This window comes from Monodelphis domestica, chromosome 1 (genome assembly GCF_027887165.1).
Source record: "Monodelphis domestica isolate mMonDom1 chromosome 1, mMonDom1.pri, whole genome shotgun sequence".
Classification (NCBI taxonomy): Eukaryota; Metazoa; Chordata; class Mammalia; order Didelphimorphia; family Didelphidae; genus Monodelphis; species Monodelphis domestica.
The window spans coordinates 274,275,676-274,301,966 of NC_077227.1; the positions used below are offsets into that span (position 1 = coordinate 274,275,676).

At 35.7% G+C, this 26,291-nt stretch overlaps 1 protein-coding gene across 7 annotated transcripts in view; it reads left to right on the forward strand.

The window, feature by feature from the left end:
• SYNE2 (spectrin repeat containing nuclear envelope protein 2) overlaps positions 1-26,291 on the forward strand; it is a 416,774-nt gene that overhangs the window by 127,679 nt on the left and 262,804 nt on the right. For all 7 annotated transcript variants that reach the window (XM_056810866.1, XM_056810871.1, XM_056810867.1 and 4 more), the window contains 11 exons: positions 31-183; positions 3,428-3,601; positions 6,122-6,280; positions 8,500-8,673; positions 13,161-13,295; positions 14,651-14,806; positions 20,109-20,326; positions 20,682-20,769; positions 21,402-21,511; positions 23,047-23,173; positions 24,477-24,634. In XM_056810866.1, coding sequence (XP_056666844.1) covers positions 31-183; positions 3,428-3,601; positions 6,122-6,280; positions 8,500-8,673; positions 13,161-13,295; positions 14,651-14,806; positions 20,109-20,326; positions 20,682-20,769; positions 21,402-21,511; positions 23,047-23,173; positions 24,477-24,634 — 1,652 coding nt within the window. The remainder of the gene's footprint in view (positions 1-30; positions 184-3,427; positions 3,602-6,121; positions 6,281-8,499; positions 8,674-13,160; positions 13,296-14,650; positions 14,807-20,108; positions 20,327-20,681; positions 20,770-21,401; positions 21,512-23,046; positions 23,174-24,476; positions 24,635-26,291) is intronic.

Genomic DNA, 26,291 nt, shown 5'->3' on the forward strand with positions numbered 1-26,291 from the left:
GAAATAATTATACCATTAATTTTTTAATAGGAGATGAAACTGCTTTTTACTCAAGAACAGGAACAATCCGGTCTTGATGGCACTGCAAATAATAAGCTATCTTTAGAAAAAAACTCAGCTTCCTATAATGGTTCAACAGATATTTCAGCTGAAGCCCTTAGGAAGCACATTCAGCATTTAGAGGTAAGTTACAAGATTTTTTAAAATGCCTTTCAGAGCATATAGGTTCAATTTAGGTAAAGAAAAGACTTTTTATGAGTGTCATAAAATTGAAGTTTTTATTATTAGCAATGATGATGACGATGATGATAAAATAACAAGCAATATGACTATGTGAAATCAAAAAACCTGGAATCAAAACCTACCTCTGACATAAACTATCTTTGTGATGCTGGGCAAGTTATTTGACTTGGGGTGAGTTAGTTGTCTAAGCAGTTCCCAAAGTGTAAAACTTTTAAAAAATCCTTACCTTCTGTCTTAGTATGAATTTTAAGATAGAAAAGTATCAAGGGCTACGCAATTGGGGTTAAGTGATTTGCCCAGGGTTGCACTAGCTAGGAAGTGTGTGAGGACAGATTGGAACCCAGGTTCCCCCAACTCCAGTCCTGGTGCTTTATCCATTATGTTACCTAGCTGCCTCTCAAAGTGTATAAATTGTAAAGTAGATGCCAAGAGAATTTCTTCCCTAGGAACTTCTCTATTCCATGAAATCACCAGTCTATTCAAATTATAATAATAATCACTTCTGCTTTTTTCCTTTGAAAAATATTGTTGGTTATCTTATGGGTATATGTGGGGAAGATCAGATACAATTTAAAACAAATAGGTCCATGGAAAGATATTGTGTCATTCAGTCAACTGGTGTTTGGGTAAAATCTTTTCTGCCACTGGGAGTTTTGAATGAGGATGACATTTCTCACTGGAGTTGGAATCTAACTGATGGAAAGATCTAAGATCTGCCCTGCTCTAAGGAAGAAGGAGAATTAATATGATATTTATGGAAAAGGGAAATCCCGAGAATGTCAACAGATAACTCCAGAGACAAGGGATTAAATTTAAAGAGTTGAAGAATGTGAAATCAGGTCCAGAATCATCATGGAATAGTCAGCAATAGCTGGAAGGTTTCAAGTCCCTGAAGCCTGCAGACTTTTCTTATCTATCGTCTTTCCCTCTCTCTGCCTGTTAATCCCCTGCAGCAATACCCATAGTGAGAGTGCTCTTCATTACCTCTGTTACTAAGGTCTTGTTTGGTTTTACAGACACTAAGCTATTGATTGCTATTATACTCTAATTATTACTAATGAATGGAAACTTACTGAGTGGCCTGAGGTAAGCTGTGTTGTCACAGATTCTTAGCCTGTGAAATGAGAATAATAATGCTAGCCCTATATACCTCCCTCATAGCTTAGTGAGAGAAAGAAATGAGGTAATTGAAATAAAAATGTCTAAAGGAGTAAAATGTGTCCAGGAAACAGTAAACATTTTTTCAGTATACTATAGTACTTCCAAAAAAAATGTGATTGAGACCCATCCAAACCTTAGTAGTAAATTCTATGAATTACTCTGGTCAAATCAAAATTTTAATAAAGTTTCTGGTGTTCTGATGACACTATTCTTGAAATTAGCTAGTTTGGACTTCAGGCAAAGTCTCTTGTTGAGCCTCTACCCCAAACCTTTTTTGCTTGAATGGTGGTGGTGGTGTTCTTCAGTTGTGCCTGATTCTTTCATGACTGCATTTGAAGTTTTCTTGGCAAAGACACTGGAGTGCTGCTTCTTTCTCTAGCTCTTTTGACATAGGAAGAATTGACGCTAACAAGATTAAGTGATTTGCCCAGGGTTTACAACTAGTAAGTGTCTTCAGCTAGATTTGAACTCAGGAAGATGTCTTCTTGACTTCAGGCTCAGCATTCTCTCACTGTGCCTCCTAGTTGCTCTGAAACTGCCAGAACTTGAGTTCAGTTAGAGTGGCCTTAATCACTTGAGTGACCTTAAGCAAGTCTGGGCATTTATTGTCTCATCTGCAACAAGCGATATCATTCAATTTCTCCTTCCCACCTTACAGATTTCTTGTAAAGGGTTGAGTGCTTTGTAGATGTGTAACATTTAAGAACCCAGGTCACCTTAATGCCAGTATTATCCAAGTTCACATAGGATCATCACCAAGTATTTGACTCTATAGGCAAACTTTCTTCAACTTAGTCTTTGCAATGTATCTCCTCTAGGACACTGTTGAATACTTCTGCCTGTTTTATACTTCAGCTGATGTATTAGTGATTCATTGAATGTAATTATCTGTGTGGATCTATCTTTCGCGAAGTCATGCATAATTTTGTTTTATACACAAGAGACAGTTTGTTGAAAGATTATTTTAATGGTACACCTGATTGCCTGAGGATTTATATACCAAGAGCATGTGATTAGAGTAGAAAACACATTAGAAATGATTGCACAAATATTAATAATATGGAAATAGGTTTTGAAAATGATACATGTAAAACCCAGTAGAATTGCTTATTGGCTATGGGAGAGAGGAGAGGAGGAAAAGAATATGAATCACGTAATCATGGGAAAATATCATAAATTAATTAATTAAATAAATAGATTTAAAGAGAAGAAATGATTGTACAAAAAAAGTGCTCCTTCCATACATCTGGCCTCTAGACTCAAGTTAAATCATAGAACAAAGTACAGATTTCTGTTTAACATAGTGATACATTTTCTAAATATTTTGTTATTCAGCTCTAAATAAGTTTAGTAGGAGATTATGTAAATAAAATATAATTATCGTTTTTTGTAAATATGGCTTTTTGGAAAGCAACTTCATAACCATAGTGGAAGTAGAAATCATTAATTAGCCAGGGAATTGATTAAGCCCCGTGTTTTTCCAATGTACTAACTACAAGTATGTGCTTACTATGTATCAAATACAGTGTTAAGTGCTGAGAATACAAATACCATGCCCTCAAGGAGATTATATTCTCACAGGAGAAGAAACACATAAAAGGAAACTGAAGGAGGAATGGGGTGTATGAGGGGGGAGAGATGAAGGTACCTGACCCAGAACCATGGTAGAGAAAGTCTAATGAGCCAAGAGCTCAAGTAGCCTGGAGAAGAAGGAAGACGTGACTGGTTTGGGCATCTTCCTTAAAATGAAGGTTCTGGAAAGAACCAACCAATCAGAGGGAGAGGCCAAGATGAGGAGGGTTTTGGGACAATGTAGAAAAAGAGTGGGAGAGGAATAAAGATGTAGTTAATCTGGATGACCTTAAAATGGAGGTTCTGTAAAGAATCAGCCACTCAGTCGTGAATAATGATTTTTTTGGCCAACTTTTAAAAAGAAAGTTTAAGAAATAACTTAAATAATAAGCATAAAAAGGATAATTCTGAGATCACTACTTTTTTTCATACTCATGCTTATATGTTGTAGACTGGAAAAGAAAATGAGGCTGTAATTAAAGAGTCCACAGAGATCCTGCAAATGCTTGAAGAAATGGAAGAATTCATTGATCAAGTGGCAACCTGGGAAACAGAAATCAGACCTGTTCTGGATTTTATCAAACAGCAAGGTTATGTGGAAGCTACCATGGAAGAATCTTTGCAGGTAAAAATATAGAAAAGCAAAATGCCAATTTTACAACTGTGATCTTATATTTCAACTTAGATCAGTGAATATAAAGGAGATTCTAAGAAACTTGTTTTTCATAGCCAATATCATGCTGTGGTTAGAATATTTACTGCCTACTGTGGGCCCAAGAAAGCTGCCAAATCTATTTGATTTTAATTTTGTCATTGGCTTATTTTATGGCCCTGAGATAGGGAAGTGCTTCCTTTGGAAGCCTTTTCTAAAAGGATGAATTCCCATGTGGGATGATTGATTGGTTATGCTCCTTTCTACCTACAGGGGGAACTACTAGAAGTAGGCAAAAAGTTCTCTAAAGTAGACATCAAACTCTAGCCCTGTGGCTAGATTAAAATATAATTGGCTGTGCTGTTAGGTGGCTCAGTGGATAGAGAGTCAGGCTTGAAGATGGAAAGTCCTGGGTTTGAATGTGGTCTGAGACATTTCCAACTGTATCACCCTGGGCAAGTTTTTTTTTTTTTTTGCCTAGCCCTAACTGCTCTTTTGCCTTGGAACCCATGCTGATTCTAAGACAGCAGGAAAGGTTTTTTAAAAAAATGAAAAATATTTTTAAAAATAACACAATGTAGAAAATGTTAATTTGTGGTTTTCTAAGTTAATAATGAAGCTTTTGGGGCTCTGTTTCTATTTGAGTTTGATGCCATTGCTTTAAAGGATATCTTAAAATTGTTTTTTTTTGTTGTTGTTTTGTTTTGAGGAGTGGGGATTGGATAAGGAGTCTGGGTCTCTTATCCATACTGAAGTACATTGACCACTCACGGGTTAAATCCTATTACTGATTAGCATGGAAATTTTGACCACCTTCATTTTTGCTTGGGCCATTTCTTCCCTTTGTAGGCAGCCTGGTGGCACTTCATTCCCTGAGGTCCACCATATTGGTGTTGAACTAATGTTGGAAACCAATTGACTTTTGCCCTCCTAAAGCTGAGAACTCTCAAGCTTGTGATGTACCAACCCAAGCTTCCCTATTCACAGGGATTGTAGATGCCCAACCACCATGTGCTTGGGATCTTTAAGATTGTAAAGATGAACTCATTGAAACTCTTCATTTTATAGAGGAAGAAACAGTCTCAATGATACTAAGTGATTTGCTCTAGGTTAGCAGAAAGATTTAAATCCAGTTCCTTTTAAATATAAATTTAATGCTTTTTCAATTACTTCAGGCTGCCCCCTTTTACCAATCTGTAAAATGGAGTAGTGATATGGTGCTTATTAGTAATGAGTAGAACTGAAATTATCTTCCTTAGTATCACAGACTATTATGCATCACCTTGTCTGACCAGTGCCTTTGGTTTTGAATTTGTTTTCCTATCTAAGGAATGGAGATGAATTAGAAAAAAAAATGGTATCCATGCAGGAGTGCAATGAGGATGAGTAGGTCTAGTTTCCTATTGTATTTGGAAGTGCTATTTGTGAATTTAAAGCATTGTCAACTGTGTATGGAAAACTTAGCCATGGATTTGATACCTAACCAATTCTGGGGAACCCTACTGCTATTGGTAGAGGAGCATAATCCCTTTTCCCCTTGGGAATCAGTTCTGCCTTTATTTCTAAGTAATGAACACATTGAGAAGCAGGGAAGTGAATAGTGGATGTTTTAGTATGCTGCAGTAGCTATTGCACTTAGCTCTCTTGGGGAAGAAGTAAAATTGAAACTTTAAGTTTGTTTCAGCTAACTCATAAAACCATTGAGGTATGAGTTTTGACAACATGGAAAATTTCTACAATACGAATAATCCCTTTGCAAATACCCATTTCTTAATTTTTATATTCAATCTATCTGTCTTTTCTATGGTAAATATGGGGAGAATTTGTATAGCTTTGAGAACTGTAGTCTGAAAAAGTCACTAAACTTCTATGAACCCTAGTTTTCTTGTCTGAAAAATGAGTGGATTGGACTAGCTGGGCTCTCAGGTCTTTCAGCCCTAGCATCTATAACCATGTCACTAACTACCTGTGTGACCATAGTCAAGTCCCTTTACTTGTTTGGGACCTGGTTTCTAAAGTTAAGAGACCATGAGTTTCTAAAATTAGTTTTAGCCTTAAATCACTGATTCTAGAATTAATGTTGATGATTTATCTTTTAAGTAACATTATTTTACTTGTAATTAGTACCATATTGATATATCTATATTATAAAATATATAATTTTGAGTTGATATATCATTAAAAGGATCAGGATGTTTCTCAGAACCAGAATAATACAGATCTATTTTATAAAGATATCTTTAAACATATTCCTAATTATTAATGAATAATTCCTTCTTATAAAGTAGTATATGGTATTTGCATAAGATGAATTTGTGTTAAGACTATATATTTAGGCTTTCATAAACTAGAAAATGTAAAGGATATTCAGAACATTTATTATGTAAACCTTTACCATTTTGGATTTTAGATTCATCTTTTATGGCTTTGGATTAGAATGATTTTAATTCAGATTAATGTTGAACATAACCATGCTGTCATTTGTTTTGATAGAACCTGATTGCCCGAGGATCTAAGTACCAAGAGCTCGTGACTAGGAAAGAAAATGCACTAGAAATAATAGCAAAAAATATTTTAAGCCAGGTGCAACTCCAGCATTTCCATACATCTGGACTCCAGACACAGATAAAAGAAGCAAAAGATAAAGTTCAGGTCTCTAATATAGTACATTTTCTAACTATATTATCTTTAGCTCTTAATGGTATGAAAAAGAAGATGCCACCATTCCTTTAAAATTCTATGCATAATATTATTTTCACATTATAGTTTGTTTAAATAATTATTGCTTTGTTACATAAAATATATTAAAATCTATATAAGAGAGTGAGCTACTATTTGAAAGAAATTTTAATTGAACCAGTAAATTTAACCAGTTTGTATGTCATTTCTCCTGAGAGATTGTCAGCTCGTCAAGAACAGAGATTCTAAAAAATCCTTTTTAGTATATTCAGTCTTTAGAAAAGTACCTGGCACAATACCAGTTACAAATCACCTGATTTCCCTGGACTTCTAATTCCTCATTTGCAAACTTAGGAGGACCATAGTTCTAGAGCTGGAAAAGACCTCAGAGGCTATCCAGTCCAAACCCCCTGTTTTACAAATGAGGAAACTGAGACCCAAAGAGGAGGGTAAGTGACTTGCCCATGGTCATCTACTCAGTATCTGAGGTAAGATTTGAATATAGGGCAATTCTGTGGTGCAATAGATAGAATTCTGTGCCTGGAGACAGTAAGATTCATTTTCCTGAGTTCAAGTTTTGCTCTCAGACAAAGAGAAAGAAATGGCAAATTACTCCAAGATCTGTGCCAAGAAAACCCCTAAATGGGGTGATAAAAATCAAACACAACTAAAAAGACTAAACAACAACTAGTACTGAAACTAAAATCAGTGCTCTCCACCCCCACCCCACTCCCATGCTAGACTCTAATCTTCATGGTGTGGACTAACTCTAAACCTCCATTTCCCCCATGTTCCTATGTTTCCCTTGTCTACTATAAACCCTAACCTGTTGAAGTTCCCCCTTTACTTTAAGCCAGTTCAGAAGCTATTTCCTCCAAAAAGTACCACTCTCGGTACCCATTCTTCCTCAAATTTTTGCTGGTATTTAGGTTGTGGATCTCTTGTATCTCCTCTCCCTCTCTCCTTTATAGGTTAGTTATTTGTGGACTTATTGTTCTCTCTCACCATTAGGTTGTAAGCTCTTATATTATCCACCTTTGTAACACTAATGCCTATCATTGTGACTTGCACAGTTTTTGGCCTCTGATTTCATTAAGTAGAAATTCTCTCAACTGATGCAGATTGGCATTGTTTATAATATATAGTCATCACTTGCCTGGAGTATGAAGAGTTTAAGTAACTTGCTAGTGGTCACAAGGGTAGGGTATATGAGAGGCAGAACTTGAAGCCAAGACTTCCAGACTCTAAAGCTGAACCTGAATACATTCCATCAAACCTCCTTTCACTGTGCAGCTGGCCATTAATTAAACATTAATAAGAACCTGCTATGCGCCAGGTACTGTCCAAGAACAGAATATAGAATAAGATCTTGTTTTGTACAAATTCAGCACACTCAAATTCAGTTATATGCAACTGGCAATAAAAAAAAGGAAAGGCAGGAAAATATGTACAATACAAATTTTTGCTTATGTACTCAAGTAGAATGTAAAGTCTTGAAAAAGTTTGCCCAGTGATGCTCACTCTCACAGTCAGAAGCATTAGTATGAGTCATTAAATCATTTTTTTGCCAAACAGTTTCCAAATCAGACTTTGTCCAGAGTTTTCACTTGTAAATAGTCACACCCATGTCAGAGTAGGACTTCTCTTTGTTTCATTAATGCCAGTTGGTTGTTAATAGTGGTCTCAAAGTACAAGAGTAGTGAAGCTGGTGGCTCTGATAACCCCAAGAAAAGTAAAGTGCCCAAGTATGTTTGCATAAGAAATGCTTATTAAATAATGAGATTTGCTATTCTAGACAATTTTCAACTTACATGAAAGATCTTTATTGGTTGCATTAAATGAGGTCTTGGTGTACGAAGAACAGTAATGAAAGTCTCTTCTTGAGGAGCTAGCTTATAATCTATTAAAGAGGAAAACATGTAAACAATAGTGTACTGTAAGCAATGGACAGAGTAAATTGGAAATAATCAACATAGATAAATCACTAGAATTAAGAGGTTTGGGGGGAAAAAGGAGAGATTTTAACTGGTATATGAAGGAAGCCAAAATAGATACTTTTGTTGAATTGATTGTGCTGAGTCCTGGAAAAGATATAAAGTTTAGATGAAAAACTTGTTCTCTTTGTTTTCTTTGTGAACCCTTTAAGAAAATGGGTGAAATGGGAATAATTTTTAAATGTTTTTTTTCCACAGAATAACATGGCAGAGCTAGATGCTGTCTTACAAGCCTCATATGAGACTTCCCTAGAAATAGATGTTAGGGCTAAGTTTGAAAAGTCACAGAAGGAACTTGAATCAGATATTACAAAGGCTCAGCAACTCCTTAGATCAAAAGGAAATCCTGGTAACCTGGTTTCACAAAAAAAGGTGGGAATTTATTACCATAACTTGCAGAATATTTATTGGTATTCATTTTTCTCAGAAATTAAGATACAATAAAACCTTATGTTATTGTGCCATTATATTATTTTAACCTCTTGGAGTTTTCCAGAATCCTTCTTTCTTCCCACCCCATTAAATTTCATTTTATTTGATTATGTCTAATTGAATAGGATTGAAATTCTTCTGGATCCTGATTGTATAAACAAATATTAGTTTTTCCTTGCCTTGCTCATGGTCATCCACAAATTCAATGAGTATATGATCTATGCCATATTAAATTATTTGCAAAACTGCTAAACTTCATAGATCTAAGGAGAGATTCTTGGGTTATTCCATTAAAGAGTTCCCTTCCAACTTACAGGTGTATGTTAATAATTGTTTCTTATGTCTAGGGTGAATTTCTTTCTGAACAGTAGATAAAGTGGCTTATAACTACATTTATTTAAAAAATTTTAAACAATAATTTTTTTAAGTTTTAAAAATTTAGATTTTAATGTAACCCTTTAAAAATATTGAGTGGAGCAATGGAAAATAGCAGTGGAATAGCATTCAGAAATCAGGCAACCTGACCCATAGTCTTAGTCCTATCTTGAAATTGACTATTTGACCATGGGCAGGTCACTTCATTGTGCTTTATTTCCCTCATTTGTGAAACAGACATAATAGGATGAACTTTTAGAGCTGGAAGTCCATTTAGTCCACTAACTTCATTTTTGTGGATATTAAAATTGAGGTCCAAAGGTAAAGTGACTTGTTCAAGGCCATATAGGTAATAAGTAGAGATGATATTCTCTTTCCTACCTAACTCACAAGATTATTGTGATACTCCAATGTGGTAGTGATTGTGAACATGCTTTATAAATGTGGTAAGAGTTATTATTCAATCACATTAAGGAGAGCCACTTAAAATGTCATTCTTGCACTTCAATTATGATTTCCTTTATTAGTAATAAATGATTTTTATATAAAAGCTTCCAGAGGCCACATTTAAAGGCTTGAAAAGCTTAAAAAAGATTTTTATATTTTATCCTAGACTTAATTTGGAGTTTATTGGTTATTGAGTAGGGGAGGCATGTAGTCACACCTGTAATTTAAGAAGATAACTTTAGCTCCTAGATGAAGGATTGAGTGGAATGGGGAGAGACTTGTTTAGGGAGATAACCACAATGCTATTGGAGTAGTCTAGGCATGAAGTGATGAGGGTCTGTAGCAGGGTAGTGGTTGTTTAAGAGGAGAGAAAGGAACCTATCTGAAAGACATCACAAAGGAAGAAATGACAGGAGGTGGCAATAGACTGGATATGTGGGATGAGAGAAAATGATGAGTTGAGAATGACACTTAGATTACAAGCATGGGTGATTGGTTATGATTATGCCATCAAAAATAATTGGGAAGTTAAGTTTAGTTATTTTTAAAAAACCTTACCTTCTGTCTTATAATCAATACTATGTATTGCTTCCAAGTTAGAAGATCAGTAAGGGCTAGGCAATAGAAGTTAAATGACTTACCCATGGTCACACAGCCAGGAAGTGTCTGAGGTCAGATTTGAACCCAGGACCTCTCATCTCTAAGCCTGGCTCTCAATCCACTTAGTATCTTAGCTGCCCCTGTAATTGGAAAATTTAGGAGAGGAAAGGGTTTAGTAGGAAAGACCATGAGTTCAGCTTTGAAATTTTGAATTTAAGATGTATATAGGCTGTCTAATAGGCCATTGGAGATGGGAGAATGGAGATCAGGAGATATATTTAGAACTGAATAAATAGAACTGAGAAAATCTGCATAAAGATGAGAGTTGACTCCATTATCAGAGCTGATGATAACAACAAGTGAAATAGTATAAAAAGAGAAGAGAAGCAAGCCAGGACAGACCCTTAGGAATTACCTACTGTTTCCATGATCTGGATAGAGATCCAATAAGGGAAACTGAAAAGGAGCAGTAGATATAGGGGGAGAATTAGGAGAAAGCAATGTCACAAAAAGCTACAGAGGAGAGAATATCTAGAAGAAGAGTGTGATTGACAGTGTGTGGCTTCAGAGAGATCCAGAAGCAGGAGGACTGAGAAAAGACCATTAGATTTAGCAATTAAGATATCATTGGTAACTTTAAAGAGAATAATTGCAGTTGAATGAGATTTAGAAGCCATATTACAGAAAATTTAGAAGAGAATGAGAAGAGAGAGAGTAGAGGCAGTGATTTCAGAGAGTATTATCAATTAGTTTAGCCACAAAATGGAGATGATATACAGATAAAAGCTAGTGATGATAGATGGATTGAACGAGGGTTGGTTTTTTTATTTTTTTTGAGATGCATGAGAAATGAATGAGTTTGTAAGCCACAGGAAAATCGCCTGTAGAAAGAGAGGAATTGAAGATTAATGAGAGAATGGGGATAGCAGAAGGGAGTAATTTGATGGAAAAGACAGGATGGAATGGGATCAATGGTGCATGTAGAATGGCTTGCCTTAAAAAGGAGGACCACCTCTTCCCATGTGATAATGGCAGAAGACATCTGGGTGATGTGAGATGGGTTTTGGAGAATTGGAGCTCTCAGCTAATGGCCTCCAATTTTTCAGTAAAGTATCAGGTTAGGTTATCAATTGAGAAGATATGGAAAGGAGGAATCATGGCAGGTTTGAGGGAAATTGAAAAGACTTGGAATAGCTGCTATGATGAATCAAGGAGTGTATCAATTAGTGAAGATTATCTTGTTGCAATGAGGGCACAGGTAGAATTCTGTAACAAATTTATGCTGAATCCAGTTTTAGTATAGTTTCATGATTTTTCTCTAGTTTATTTCAATAGCACATGAATAATAGCAAATAGAAGTGGATAGTGGAAGTAGTCCAGTTTGAGATGGGCAAGGCATGACTGGGAAAAAAATTCAGGAAGCAAGAGACACTAGTATAGAGGGTTCACCATGGTGAAGGGAAGAGAGTATTGCCACTCTAGGAGTAATGACCTGGGAAAGTACTGAGGCATGAGAGGATTAGAAGCCATGGTAAAGACTAATAATAGATTTGAGAGTAATGAAATAGGGGGAGGAGATAGAATGAAAAAATTATGATAAGATAAAGAAAATTTTAAGTTCATGAGCAGAGAAATGGCATACTTGTGGATTATGACAAGTTCAGGGATATGGCCATCTATATGGATAGCTGAGAAGGAGTAGAAAAATAGGAATTGGAAATGAGTAAGTTGAGGAAGTAAGAAATTAGGATGTTTGAGGGAATATCCACATGTATGTTGAAGTCTCTTTGTATGAAGGCCAGATTTGGGGTAGATAGAGAGCCTGAATTAATGTCTGAACTCAATGAGAAAGGAAAGAATCAGCAGATCAGAACTCCAGAATTGTAATTGGATGAATACCGATTGAATGAACCACAAAGGAAGAGAGGTCACTGAATAATGGTAGTATTGGGAGAATCCAGAAGTGTCAGTGGAAAGCAAGGACTAAGATATTCCCTCACTAGACAATGTTTAATATCTAGTGACAATGAGGAAAAATGTGAGTGGAAAATAGGAAGATAAGGGTAATATGTGGAAGAAATAGCCCAAATTAAAAATTAGATTATATTGGCATTGTATTGCCTGTCTGAACTCTCTATTAGTGTAACTGCCACTAAACCAGTCCTCCATTCATTTATTCATAATTTCAAAAGCTTAGAGAATATTATCTGATGCCTTTCCCATCCCTTTCTTTTCTCTGATATAATATCACAGTTATATGTTTAATTTTCCACAGGGTTCTTAAAATTCATTTCTTTGAATGTTATGATGTCCCTTAGTATTTTTCCTGTTTCCTAACTATATCATTTTAGTAGAGAAATGAGTATTTTGTAGAAAGAACCTCCTCTAGCCTCATGAGATATAATACTGGCTTCTCTTTACAAAGAGAAGTATTCATATAATTCTTCCAACATGCTACAGGTAACATCCTCTGACAGTCTTCTTGAATTTAAGTACTGACTTTTCTAAAAACAGTAGATATTGATAGCAGAATGGCTTTTTATGTTAATGTCATTATTAATTTATTTTAATTTTTTAACAAATCCTTACATTCTGCCTTAGAATCAATAATGCATATTGAGGGAATAATGCATATTGATTCTAAGGCAGAAGAGGCTAGGCAATGGGGGTTAAGTGACTTGCTCAGGGTCACATCTCTGGCCTGGCTCTCAAACCACTGAGGCACCCAGCTGCTCCCAATTTTAATTTTCAAAAGAAATTTCTAACTATGAATTTAACATTGTCAATATGAGGATTTAAAATACAAAGAAAAAGCTTTTTTATATACAATTTGTTTTTATTAAATTTGGCACATTTGTAAAAAAATTTCCTTTTTATTTGTATTCCTTTCAAGGTATCTTTTTATTTTCTTTTTTTGTTCTATGGTTTAATGCTTTATTGATGCTTTTTTATTTCTTTTGCATGTAATGTGGTTTTCATGTATTTGTTATATGCTTTATTTATAGGATATTCTAGCCATTTTAAACAGTAAAAACTTGGACAAGTTTTTGAAAACTGCTGAACAACTAAAAAATATTGTACCTCCTGATGAAAAACTATCATTAGAACAAATAAGCAGAGAACTCTCTAAAGAATGGGAGGTGAGATATCCATAAGATATGTCATTACATTGGCCAAAATCACATTTTTTTCATTTTTTTTAAATAAAAGGAAAATATCGACATCATTTGATATGGAATTATGTGTAGTCCTTCCTAAAGAAATGGGGATGTTTTTACTTTAGCCACCTCTTAGCCCTATGATAATCATGATAGGTTTCTTTTTAATTTGTACTAGATGAAAATAGTTTAAATGTTTTTAGTGTCTGGGATTCATTTATTCATTCATTAATAAGTTTTTATTGAATGACTAAAATTTTCAATTATGTAATTAAGGTTGCTTGGAGAAATATTAAGAATCTAAGATATATAGACTATACCACTCTGGTGGCAGAAAGTGAAGAAGAATTAAGAAGCCTCTGATGAGGTAAAAGAGGAGACTAAAAACTAGTTTGAAGCTTAACATAAAAACACCCCCAAGATCCTGAGCAACTGACCCCATCACTCCCTGGCAAATAGGAGAAGAAATGGAAGCCTTGTACTTAAAGATCACTGCAGATGGCAAGTGCAGTAATGAAATTAGTTATTCCTTGGAAGGAAAGGTCTGGCAAATCTGCATAGCTTACTAAAAAGCAGAGACATCGCTTTGCCTATAATGGTCCATATAGTCAAAGTTATGGTTTTCTAGAAGCAATGTATGGCTCTTAGAGTTGGACTCTAAGGAAAGTTAAATACTGCAGAATCAATGCTTTCAAATGGTGCTGGAGAGGACTTTTGATAGTCTTTGGATATCAAGGAGATCAAATCAGGAGATCATCAGTACATAAAGAAATTAAGTCCATTCTCGGGAAGGTCAAGTACTGAAGATGAAGCTTAAATACCTTGGCTACATAATGAGAAGGCAGGATTCATTGGGAAAAGACTCCAATGCTGGGAAAGATGGAAGGCAAAAGAAGAAGGGAATGGCAGAGGATAAGTTGGATAGTGTCATAGAAGCAACAAGTATGAGCTTGGACAGACTTTGGGATATATTAGAGGATAGAAGAGATTGGCATGTTATGGTCTACAAGGGTCACAATCAGACACAACTAAACAAAAATTGTGCTGTGTTATAGAAAATACCAAGAAGAATTAGCCCCTTATCTGTCCTTGAAGAGCTTACAACACAGGAGGGGAGACAAGGCATGTCCACAGATAACTATATTATGGGTTAGAATGTAAAGGTGAAAATATTAAAGCTACAAAGATCTCAACGAGTTCAGAGGAGGGAGATGTCACTTCTAGCTAGAGGAAGGGATCCTGGAGGGAGAGATTACACTCTAGCTGACCTTTATTAAAGTAGAAATTTGATGAATGGAGCTGACGGAAAGAAGAATAACTTTTATTTTATTTTTCAGGTCCTTCATCAAGAAATATGTTTATATATTTATCGAATAAAAATTGAAATTGAAAAAAGACTTACTGAAAATATATCAAAACTTGAAAAGCAACTAAATAAAGAAAAAAAATTACTCAGTAAAGGGAAGACCAAAGGACTCATTGAGGAACATGAGGTAAACTTATTCCTATTTACCTTGTCTAGTACTTTATTTACTTTAAAAAAAATAGAATTTATTTACAAGTTTCTCACCCCTTCTTTTGCTTCCCTGCATTATAGAAAGTATCTTCCAGGAGACAGATATGTATATGTAGAGTGTATCTTTCATGTTTCCATTTTTCAGTTTATTCTCTGGATGTGACAGTCACAAGTTATACTTCTAAGCATTAAATCTGTAGCTGTATGTAATGCTCTCTAGGTTCTACTTATTTCAGTGTTCATTATCCCATGTAGTTCTTTCCACAGTTAAAAAAAATTAGCCTGCTCATCCTTTCTTATGTTGCATGATTGATTCTTTCTTAAATATTTTAATTGTGTCTGAGCTCATACCTTGACATGTTAACTTCCTTTCTGGGCATGGTTATCCATTCAGATTTATTCCTCTATAATTAATGGCATTAATTTGGATTAAACAATCTTAAGGAAATCACTTCCAAATATGTCTTTCTGTGAGTTTATCATTTCCATTGTGGAAATCTGCCACTGCACAGAATTGTCTAATTTATTTGTAATGAAAATTCATTCAGTAAATAATATTTAGCTTCTCTTGGTTTACTAGCTATGTAGGAGTTAGAATGCTTGTTATTGTTTTTGAAGTAGACACCGTGACCTTTGAATGATTTAAGTGTCCAAGGAAAACATGATGTGCTTCACTGGTAGGCTTTTACTGATTAAGCACACCGGACTTGGCCTTGAAATATTTGTGAAGAAAAGCATGTCAGGACAAAGTTTCAAACAAGTCAGGCTGAACAAACTTTTTAAAAACTACTCCCCATCTCAAGGATCATTTCTTTGAATTCCTACAATGTTAATCTAGTGTCAGTTTTGAATTTTCCCCATGGCCCTTTCATTGAATGGGCCACTGCATATAGAGATAGTGGCACACATTAAGTTATTTTATTTTGAAGAAACAAGGGTCCTCAAACATATTTTTTTTAACCCATTCCTTTTGACTTAGTATTCATTCTAATACAGAAGAGCAACAAGGACTAGGCAATTGGGGTTAAATGACTTGCCTTACACAGTTAGGAAGTGTCTCAGGCCAGATTTGAACCCAGATCCTCCCCATACCAAGCTTGGTACTCTAGCCACTGCATTACCTAGCTGCCCTCGGCATCTAGTGTTTATACTTTCAAAATCCTCTAATGTTATGGGAAGTAACTGATGATAAGAACTGCCAGTACACCAGCAGCTAATTGATGCCAAGATTTTTTTTTTAAGGTTCTAAGTAATGATAACATCGTGGAATTCAAGAGCTGAAAGGGCTATCAGAAATCACTTAGTATAGACTATACCTGACCAAGAATCTCCTCTTATAACATGGAGCTTACATTACAGGAGATAACATATACAAATACAAGAATATACAAAATATAAACAAAGGAATGCAAGTTAATTTCGGAGGGAAACATAAAAGCTAGTGGGGTTGAGAAAGGTTCTAGAGTGGCCCCTGGGCCCAACTTTTCAAGAAAGCAGGGATTCTAAGAAGTTTAGGGGAGGAGAGAGTAAATCCAGACCTGTGGCAGAGACTATATAAAAGCAGAAGGATGGGAGAGGAAGGGTCATGAGTGAAGAACAGCAAGAAGACTATTTTGATTGGAGTGTAGAGTGTCTGAAGGGGAGTAATGTGTGATAAAGCTGGAAAAAAGATATTAGAGTTAGATTTTGAAGGCCTTTAAAAACCAAACAAGTGAGTTTGTGTTTGATTCTAGGAATGACAGGGAGACACTGGGGTTTGTTGAGTAAGGGAATGACATGGTTAACTAATGCTCTGGCTAATCCCTTTGGCATGTGTGGAGGATGGATTGGTGAGGGGAGAAAAAAGACCAGATAAAGGCCAATACTTCTTTGACATTGTTTCCAATCTTTTTATCATCACGCAATCAGTCTAGTTTAGGGCCCACATCATCTCTTGCCCAAATTATTACAAAAGCCTACTACAAGACTTTTGGGTGCCCAGGCTCTCTCCCAAACCACCTCCAGTTTCCTTAACTCAATTTCTATACAACTACCAAATTGGTATGTCTAAAGTATGGGGTCTACCTATATCACTTCTTTGCTCAGGACACTTCTGTGGCCCCCAGGTGCTTCTAGAATAAACTCCAAATGCTTCTGGCACTTAAAACTCTTTGAAATCTGGCTCTCACCTTCTAGAGACTCCTTACTCAGGCTCATGCATTCTGCATTCCAGCCAAACTGTACAAAACTTAGTTGTACCCAAGAACATCATTCCCTCTTCTTGTTTTTGCAAAGGACAGCTCCATGCTTGAGATGCTGTCACTCTTTACTTCTACCATTTGCATTCCCTTGTTCCTTAAAAAACTCAGTTCAAGTGCTACTTTCTACAAGAAACCTTTTGGAGCTCCCAAGCTTCTAGATCCCTTCCCCTGGTCCACCATTGTTTTATATTTACTTGTGATTATATGTGCCTGTTGTACATTCCAAGTAGAATGTGAGCTCATTCTCAGCCCCTCATCATTGCAACCATGGGAGGTAGGTACTATTATTAGCCCCATTTTACAGATAAAGAAACTGAGGCACATAGATGTTGGACAACTTACCCAGCATCACATAACTATTAAGGGGGAAGGGCTGTTTTGTTCTGTTTTTCTTTTTATTGCTCACACCAAGCATACTGGCACATAGTAGGAGCTTAACAAATGTTGAGGTGAAATAAATGAACTCATTATTCTTATTCTCTTTAGAATTCATTCTAGCTTGTTTTTAATTCATTCTTTTTCACTCATATCCAACTTTTCATGACCCCATTTGAAATTTTCTTGAGAAAAATAATACTGTAGTGGGTTTGCCATTTCCTACTGTCAGAGTTAAAATAGTTGGTTTCATAAACTGTAGTGATTAAAAGAGTGGAAGATATAAATTGTAGCACATATAAGAGTGGATGTAAATTGTGACCACAGAAAATATGTTTTCACTACAGTGTCTTGTTTTTAAAATCAATACAAGGTGGTCGCCAGGGAAATATTCCCAATTATGAAATATACCCAAGTCAACTGGGTTTTATAGAGATTTTAATTAATACAATGAGGAATTAAGAAAGAGAGAAAGAGTAAGAAAGGAATAAGTATGAAGGGCCTTAAGCCAACATGGCCTAGACCTGAGTCTTAAGAGACAGAGATCAGTCAGTTCTTAATCACTCACCACAAGATCTGTCCAAGCAAGAATATAGACACCAGTTCAGCCAGCCATCCTTCTCCAGAGAGGGATTCTTCTGATTGTCCTCAAGAGACTGTCCCAAGAGCCTGTTTCCAGAGCTCTCTCCCAACAGTCTCCAATGGAGAATGGTCTTAACCTAACCTTATGAAGTAGGGTCTGGGAATTTTTTAAGGTTTACAATCCTAACCTTATGAAGTAGGGTTTGAGAATTTTTAAGGTTCACAATACTCCAAATCACTTTCCAAATGAGAAAACTGAGGCAAACAATGCTAAGTGGCTTCTCTAGGTCATACAGCTAGTAAGTGTCTGAAGTCATGTTTGAATTCACAAAGGTGAATCTTCCTGACTCTGGACCTGGCCCTCTATCCAGTGCATCATCTAACTGCCCACTCTAAATTATATATGTATTTTTTTAATGTGTCACTTTTGCTTCTGGAGGCAGTTGAACAGTTAGGGGAGAGACTGAGATGTTGGAGGCAGCTAGGTGGTGGTGCAGTAGATATAGAAGATTGGATTTGGAGTCAGGGAGACCCCAGTTCAAATCCAGCCTGAGACACTTCCTCACCATGTGAACCTGGGCAAGTGACCTAACTAAGCTCTTTTTGCTTCAGTGTCATTATCTGCAACAGGAGTAAATTATAGCACCTACTGCTGAGAGTTCTTGTGCAAATCAAGTAAGATAATATTTGCAAAGCATTTTGTAAACCTTAAAGAGCTATGTAAATGCTAGCTGTTCTTACATTCAAAAGTCCCTTGATGTCTTCATAATACAACAGCATTCCCCCCTCTCTTTCTTTGCCAACGGTGGGGAATATAATTGTAGAATACTGCCTATACTCATGCACAGCTAAGTGGAGCAGTGCATTGAAGGATGGACTAGTAATCAGGACAGACCTTAATTCAAATCCAGCCTCAGACACTTAATAGTTGTGTGATGCTGGGTAAGTTGTCTAACATCTATGTGCCTTAGTTTCTTTATCTGTAAAATGGGGCTAATAATAGTACCTACCTCCCATGGTTGCAATGATGATCAATTGAGATTATAAATGTTTCTAACTTTAGTTTTTAATTTTCACTTCCAAATTCTCTCCCTCTATCCACATCTTCCTCTACCCATTAGGAAAAGAGATAGGAAACAAACAAATAAACAAAATATATATGTAGATAGATATATATGGTTATGAGGAACACATTTCCACATTACCCATGTTTTGAAAAAAAAGCAAGAAAAATAAGTGAAAAACACATCCTTCAATTTGCATTCAGAGTTCTTCATTTCTTTCTCTGGAGATGGATAGCATTTTTCATTATGAATCCTTTTGGAATGCCATGAATCATTATGTTAATCAGAGTAGCCAAGCCTTTCACACTTGATTATTATTACAATATTGCCTTTACTATGTAAAATGTTCTTCTGGTTCTGTTCACTTCACTTTGCATCAGTGTCTTATTAGGTTTATGAAATAATAAATGTAAAGTACTTTGTAAATCTTAATGCTGCCTCTTATATTATGAAACTTAGATTATGTGTGTTTAATTTTTTATTATGTAATTTAAATTTTTTTATCCTTTTTCTAAGAATATTTTCTCCTTCTCATTTCCCTTTTACATGCTCTTTAAAAAAAGTGTTTACATTAAAACACCCAGTTAACTCCCTCCCTCCCCTATAAGGTATCATTTGATGAAAAAGATATATGTATATGTAAAACTGTCTCATTTCTATTCATCAGTTCTTTCTCTGGGAGATGGACATACACAAATCATTCTTCAAACAATATTTCTGTTGCTGTATATAATGTTCTCTTGGTTCTGCTTGTTTAACTTCATGATGAACTGCTTTATTTCTCTCTCTATTCTTTGTTCCCAGGGATGGGTTGCTGGGTAAGGGAGGAAGGACACATTTAGATCGTAATATGATATAAAAACAAGAGTATCAGTAAAAATTAAACGTTTCTAAAATTAGATAATAACTTCTCATCATTATGAACATCCATTAGTTTCTAATCATTATGGGGGAAAATCGTGTCAACTCATGTCAACTCACAATGAATGCTTGTCTGCTGTTTTATTTCTTTAATTAGGCATGCTTTTTCGATGAAGGGAGCCTGTGTCAGCTGGATCTCCACATGGAAGCCTTGAGGGAGTTGAGTGAAGAGTTGACTTCAGAAGAAAGTCGACAAGAAATAAGGAAAACAATTATAGATTATGGACAAAGACAAAATGAAATTAAGAATGCTGCTTCTGAGATTTATATGATGCTCAAGGCTGTTAATGAAAACACTCAGATGCCTCGAAAAAAGTTGGTATTTTATAAGAACATGAGGAATTCCAGGGAAAATCTTTATAAAAATTGTTGGCAAAAAAAGTCATATAGTATTTGACGTTGATAGTATTGCTTTGAGCAGTTAGGTGATTCAGAGGATAGAGAGCCAGGCTTGGAGACAGGAGGACCTGGGAGCAAATTTGACTTTGGACTCTTGCTAGCTGTGTGACCCTGGCAGAGTAACCTCAGTTGCTTAGCTCTCACCACACTTCTGCCTTAGAACCAATCCAAGGCAGAAGGCAAGGATTAAAAAAAAAGAAAGAATGTTGCTTTTTTGGAGGTTTGGGTTTTATAATCACTCTTTTCGGTGGAAATTTTTATTCCTTCCTAGGAAACCCCTAAGTACATCTGAAAATGGTGGAAGAGATGCTGGGAAGATGGTACAGCCTTCTGAACCAAATGATGCTACTTCTGAAGAGGTATGATTTGGATGATGATGATGATGATGATGATACCAAAGTTTACATGTGTTTTCTCATCTGATTTTCACAATAATCCTTTAAAGTAGATACTGTTATATTTACCTAATTTGTTATTTGCTATTTACTTAATTTATTATTTAAAGTTATTAAAATGAGGGTAATAATAGTACCTACCTCCTAGGATTGTTGCAAGGATGAAATGAAAATAATTCTAAAGTTCATAGCACAATGCCTGGAACCTAGTAAGTGCTATATAAATGTTAGCTATTATACAAATCTTAGTTATTATTTATTAAGCTGAGGCTAATCTGTGAGGACCAAAGTGAGATGATATTTGTGAAGTACCCAGCAAACCTTGAAGTATTTATAGAAATTCCAGCTGTTCTTATTTTCCCTTCCTGGTCACAGGCACAAGGCTGGGGGGGGGGGTTCCTTCAGTTTGCTGAGTCCCCAGTTATAGCCAGATGTGCTCTCTGCTACTGGAGAATGAAGTCTCAGCTGCCAACGCTGAACGATGTTACTGTACCTCCTGGTTGGCATAAAGAATCAGTAACTGGTCCAGGCGATGTTTTTAGAAGATGACTGGTATTTGGGTAAGGCTGTGTTGAATGTTTTTCCTTTTTGCTTAGGCTTCTGGATCCGTTAACTTTGACTTAGAATACTTCAGCATACTAAAGCATCACAAAGAAGAAAGGGGGACAGAGGATGGCAATGTACCTTTTAAGAATTTACTGGAGAGGTAAATTATTTTAAATAAACTGCCTATTTTAGAGGTAGTGAGATATACTGGAGTCAGGAAGACCTGAATTCAAATTTGGTCTCTGACTCTTCCTGGATGTATGACCCTCAATAAGTCACTTAACTCTGGTCTGCCTCAGTTTCCTCATCTATAAAATTGATATAATGATATCATCTGTTAACTTGGAAATAAATACAGAACTTCCAAGTAGTCAGAAAACCCACTTTTTAGTCAAAATAAAGGGATAGGCTTATTAATCTGGGTACCACGCAGAGTCATAAATCAAATTCCATACAGAGCCAAAGGCTCTGATACTCTGGGAATCGTATCCCTGGGAGAAGACACAGCTCTTAGTGCCAACTCCTCCTTGGGAGATAACACCATACTAAATGTTAACTCTAAAGAGATGCTGAACCTGAGAGTCTCTGTATACCTTTGGGAAGCCTACAGAGACTAACAACAAACAGGTGTGTAAACCTAACATTCAGCATCTATGGCATTAAAAAATGGTTGGCTATCACAAATTAAAGATAAAGTTCAAATTCAGGAGCTGGGCTTCCTCAAAGGAAACTTCCAACCAACAGAGAAGCCTCCATAACAAAAAGGTGCTTAACATTTAAATCAAAATAGGTGTGCTTAGTACTGGAGTTTCTCAAAAGTAAAGGGAAACTGAGTCATTCAAAAAATTGACATCGACACATCTCTCTCCCAGGCTTGTTGTTAGGATCAAATGAGGCAATATTTGCAAAGCACTTAGCTCATTGCTTGCCTTAAGAAACATTCTGACCACTGTGGAAACAAATACATTAGAAAAATATATGATTGGTCATGTAGTTCGATAGAGATATGATTGGGGTTTTGATGTTAAAAGATCACTCTATTTCAACTATGAATAACATGGAAATAGGTTTTCAACAATGATACATGTATAACCCAGTGGAACTGCTTGTCAGCTTCAGGAGTGGGGAAGAAAGAGCAGGGAGATGGAGGGATCATGAATCATGTAACCCTGGGAAAATATTCTAAATTTAAAAAAGCAGGAAAAAAAGAAACTTTCTGACCTATTTAAAAGCACTGGTTTTGGGGGCAGCTGGGTGACTCAGTGGATTGAGAGCCAGATTTAGACAGGAGGTCCTAGGGTCAAATATGACCTCAGACACTTCCTAATTGTGTGACTCTGGGCAAGTCACTTAACTCTCATTGCTTACCCCTTACTGCTCTTCTGCCTTAGAACCAATACACAGTATTAATTCTAAGATGGAAGGTAAGGGTTTAAAAATAATAATAAAAGCACGTATTTTGAGCAAGAGATTAATTGCAAAAGCTTTATATCTTAATGTGCTTTTATTTTGCTTTATTCATAAGTTTGTAAGTGGTCCATTTCCTCTAACAAATAACTCTCAGTTTATATATGGGATTTCTTTATGTGTAATTGAAAGTGACATTCATCTTAAGCTGTGTCTGTGTGTGTTCATTAGCCTCAGTAAAAATCAAAATCACTTCTCTCTTCATTAATGTCAATTCTTCTTTCCTAGATATGATGCACAGAGAGATAATCTAGAGTTGCAGTTACAAAGCAACAAAGTCAGAGTTCTTTCTGAGTTTCCTAGTGAAAAAGAAAGGAGCATCTCTTGCTTAAAAGATAAATTGACAGATTTACAGGTAAATAGTTGGGATCAGTATCTCCTTCTGTCCCCTTTTTGGTAGGGAAAAGAAACTCCCATTGTCCTTGATTATAGACTTGGAGGATTCCATGTGAACTTCCTCTGTTTGGTGAAGGGTTGACTGATTTCTCCAAATATTTACCCACGTGATAATGTGTCTTCTTGTACTATATTTATTATGTGATCTTATATCTCAAAATGAGTTGTGGTCAAGGGCAGTAGCCAGAAGGAATTTCAAGATAAAAATTTGTGGGTCCTAATGACTCAGATAGTTTTTAATTTATTGGTAACTTGAAGTTACATGTGAGAAGCAAGGTTAACAGGATTATTTAAGAAATGTGTAACACATTAGTTCATAAACTCCCTGAGAGCAGGAAGAGTTTTTACTTTTCTTTGTCTCTAGCATTTAGCACTTAGCTCTGGAGTAAAGTAAGTTTTAAAATAAATGCTTGTTGACTATATTGGAAAAGGAGGTGGCCAAATATGGTTATTTCTTTTGTCATGATTTGCTTATTTATTACTAGGAAGAAGGGAAATAGAGAGAAAAAGGGGAAAGGGGAAGGAAAGGATGAGAGAAATAGAGAAAGAAAGAAAGGGATAGAGAGATGGAAGGAGAGAGGGAAGCGCAGAAAAGGAGAGAGAAGGAGAGCATATAGACATGAGGGTGCTGGTAAATGTTTAACAACTAAATCTCAAAAGAAAAAAAAATCTCATACAACAAATTTTAACATTTTCTTTATCACTTTCTTAAATCTAGACAATTAAAAAAAATTAAGCCTTGATTTTGTAGTATGTAGATGTAGATGATCCAACTGAAAACTGAACAGTTGACTGTCATCAGACAGTTTGATCTGGCTTCAGCACACTCCTGAATATAGTTAGCATTTACAAACTAATTTCATTCATTTGTCACCTGTTTCACATCTGTTTCAGTATAATCTAAGTTCCTATTAGTTGAGACTATATAGACTTACTTTTTTTAAAGGGCAAAAAAAGACTATTGATGCAAATACTAATATTTTCAAATCATGTCCCTTGTCTCAAGTTCAAGAAAAAGGTGTATACACCTGGAAAGACATATCATTTACTACTTTTGTATTATAGAGAGCAAAATTTATCCTATTTTCACTGAAATATAACTCACTTATAAATGTGTTGGGAAATCTTTAAGTCATTATTCCTGTACATTTTGCTAACTTTGACACTGTGCCCAATTAGTAAAATATGAAATTTTGTAATGTGGGATTATAATTATGCCTTTATAAAAATATATCCTAAATCAATTTTTTATTCTACTTCAGGTTTTAAAAAATGAAACTGATTCTTGCTGGACAGAGTTTGAAATTACTTCATCAAATTTGGAAAAGATTGTGAAGGACCCAGAAAGATCTACTCTTTCTCAAACAAGGGAAAAATTAAAGCGAAAAGAAGAAGAGCTTCAAGTGATTCTAAGCAAAAGGTACAAGGAACAATAAATCTTCTGAACACATGATAATTTTGAATTATGATTATGACTATTATATGACTACTGTTAACAGCAAAAGTATACAGTTTCTGAATTATAATGAACCTAATGAAAGAAGCCATCTTAACCAAGTTATGATTGTATTTTGTAAACTACAAGTATCTGTATAGAACAGTAAATAATTTTTTTCTGGCATTGTTCAAGAGTGAATAGTATTTAAAATTTCTGTCAAGAACCTTATTTTCTTTTTTATCCATTAATTCAAGTCAATTAGAATATATTAAGCACCCATCGATGCCTAGGCATTGATGGGACATAGATGAAAAACAAGCTACTTCTTTTTGAGCTCTCAAGGAGTTTAAATTCTCCATGGGGATCAGAGTATACAAATAGGTTAGTAAATTGTTGTTGCACAGTGTGATCGCTTTTGGAGTTTTCTTTGTAATGATACTGGAGTGGTTTGTTATGTGCTCCTCTAGGTCATTTTACAAATGAGGAAGCTGAGACAAACAAGATTAAGTGTCTTGTCCAAGGTCACATAGCTAGGAAGTATCTGAATACAGATTTGAACTCATTAAGATAAGTTGTCCTGATTCCAAGCCCAGAGCTCTATCTATTGTGTCATTTAGCTTCCCATGAATTTGTAATTCCAAGATAATTATTCCAGACATAAGGAACAGTGTGCAAAAGCATGGAGACAAGACATTGAATTTTATGTTTGGGTGGTATCATTTGATGAGATCACAGAGTGTATGAAGAGAATAAGTGTGAAATAAGCCTGGAAAAGTAGGTATTATGAAGGAACTTAAATGCCAGAGGAGGAATTTGCATTTCTTTCTAAAGACAGCATGGAGCTATTAGAATTCTTTAAATATGAAAGTGATGGCCTGACTTATGTTTTAGGGATATGATTTTTGCTAATATGTGGAGACACTTAAAGCAGGGAGATCATCAGAAAGCTCTAGTCTTGCTAAGAGTTGATGAGTATTCAAACTAGTTTTATGGCTATATGAGTGGAGAGGAGACATACACAAGTGATACTATGGGTGGTAGAAAAATCAGAAGTTGGTATGAGGAGTTGGGCGAGAGTGAAGCAGGGAGCATGATTCCAAAGTGGTGCCCTTATGCTAGAGTAAGGTCTTTGAAGAGACTGTCATCTACAACTGGGTGTTGGGAGTGGAGGTAGGAGATTAAGGAGGAAAAAATAAAGTTTTGGAATGACTTTTGGTTATCATGATAGGATTAGGTTATGCTCATCATAATCTATTTAAAATGGCAGGACAATAAATGATGGCAAGGATGTGGCAAAAGTGGGACACTAATACATTGCTGGTGGAGTTGTGAATTGATCCAACCATTCTGGAAGGCAATTTGGAACTATGCACAGGGGGCTTTAAATGACTGCCTTCCCTTTGATCCAGCCATACCACTGCTTAGTCTATATCCTAAAGAGATAATAAGGAAAAAGACTTGTACAAAAATATTCATAGCTGCTCTCTTTGTGGTGGCAAAAAAAAAATGGAAAATGAGGGGATGCCCTTCGATTGCAGAATGGCTGAGCAAATTGTGGTATCTGCTGGTGATGGGATACTATTGTGCTCAAAGGAATAAAAAACTGGGGGAATTCCATGTGCACTAGAAAGACCTCCAG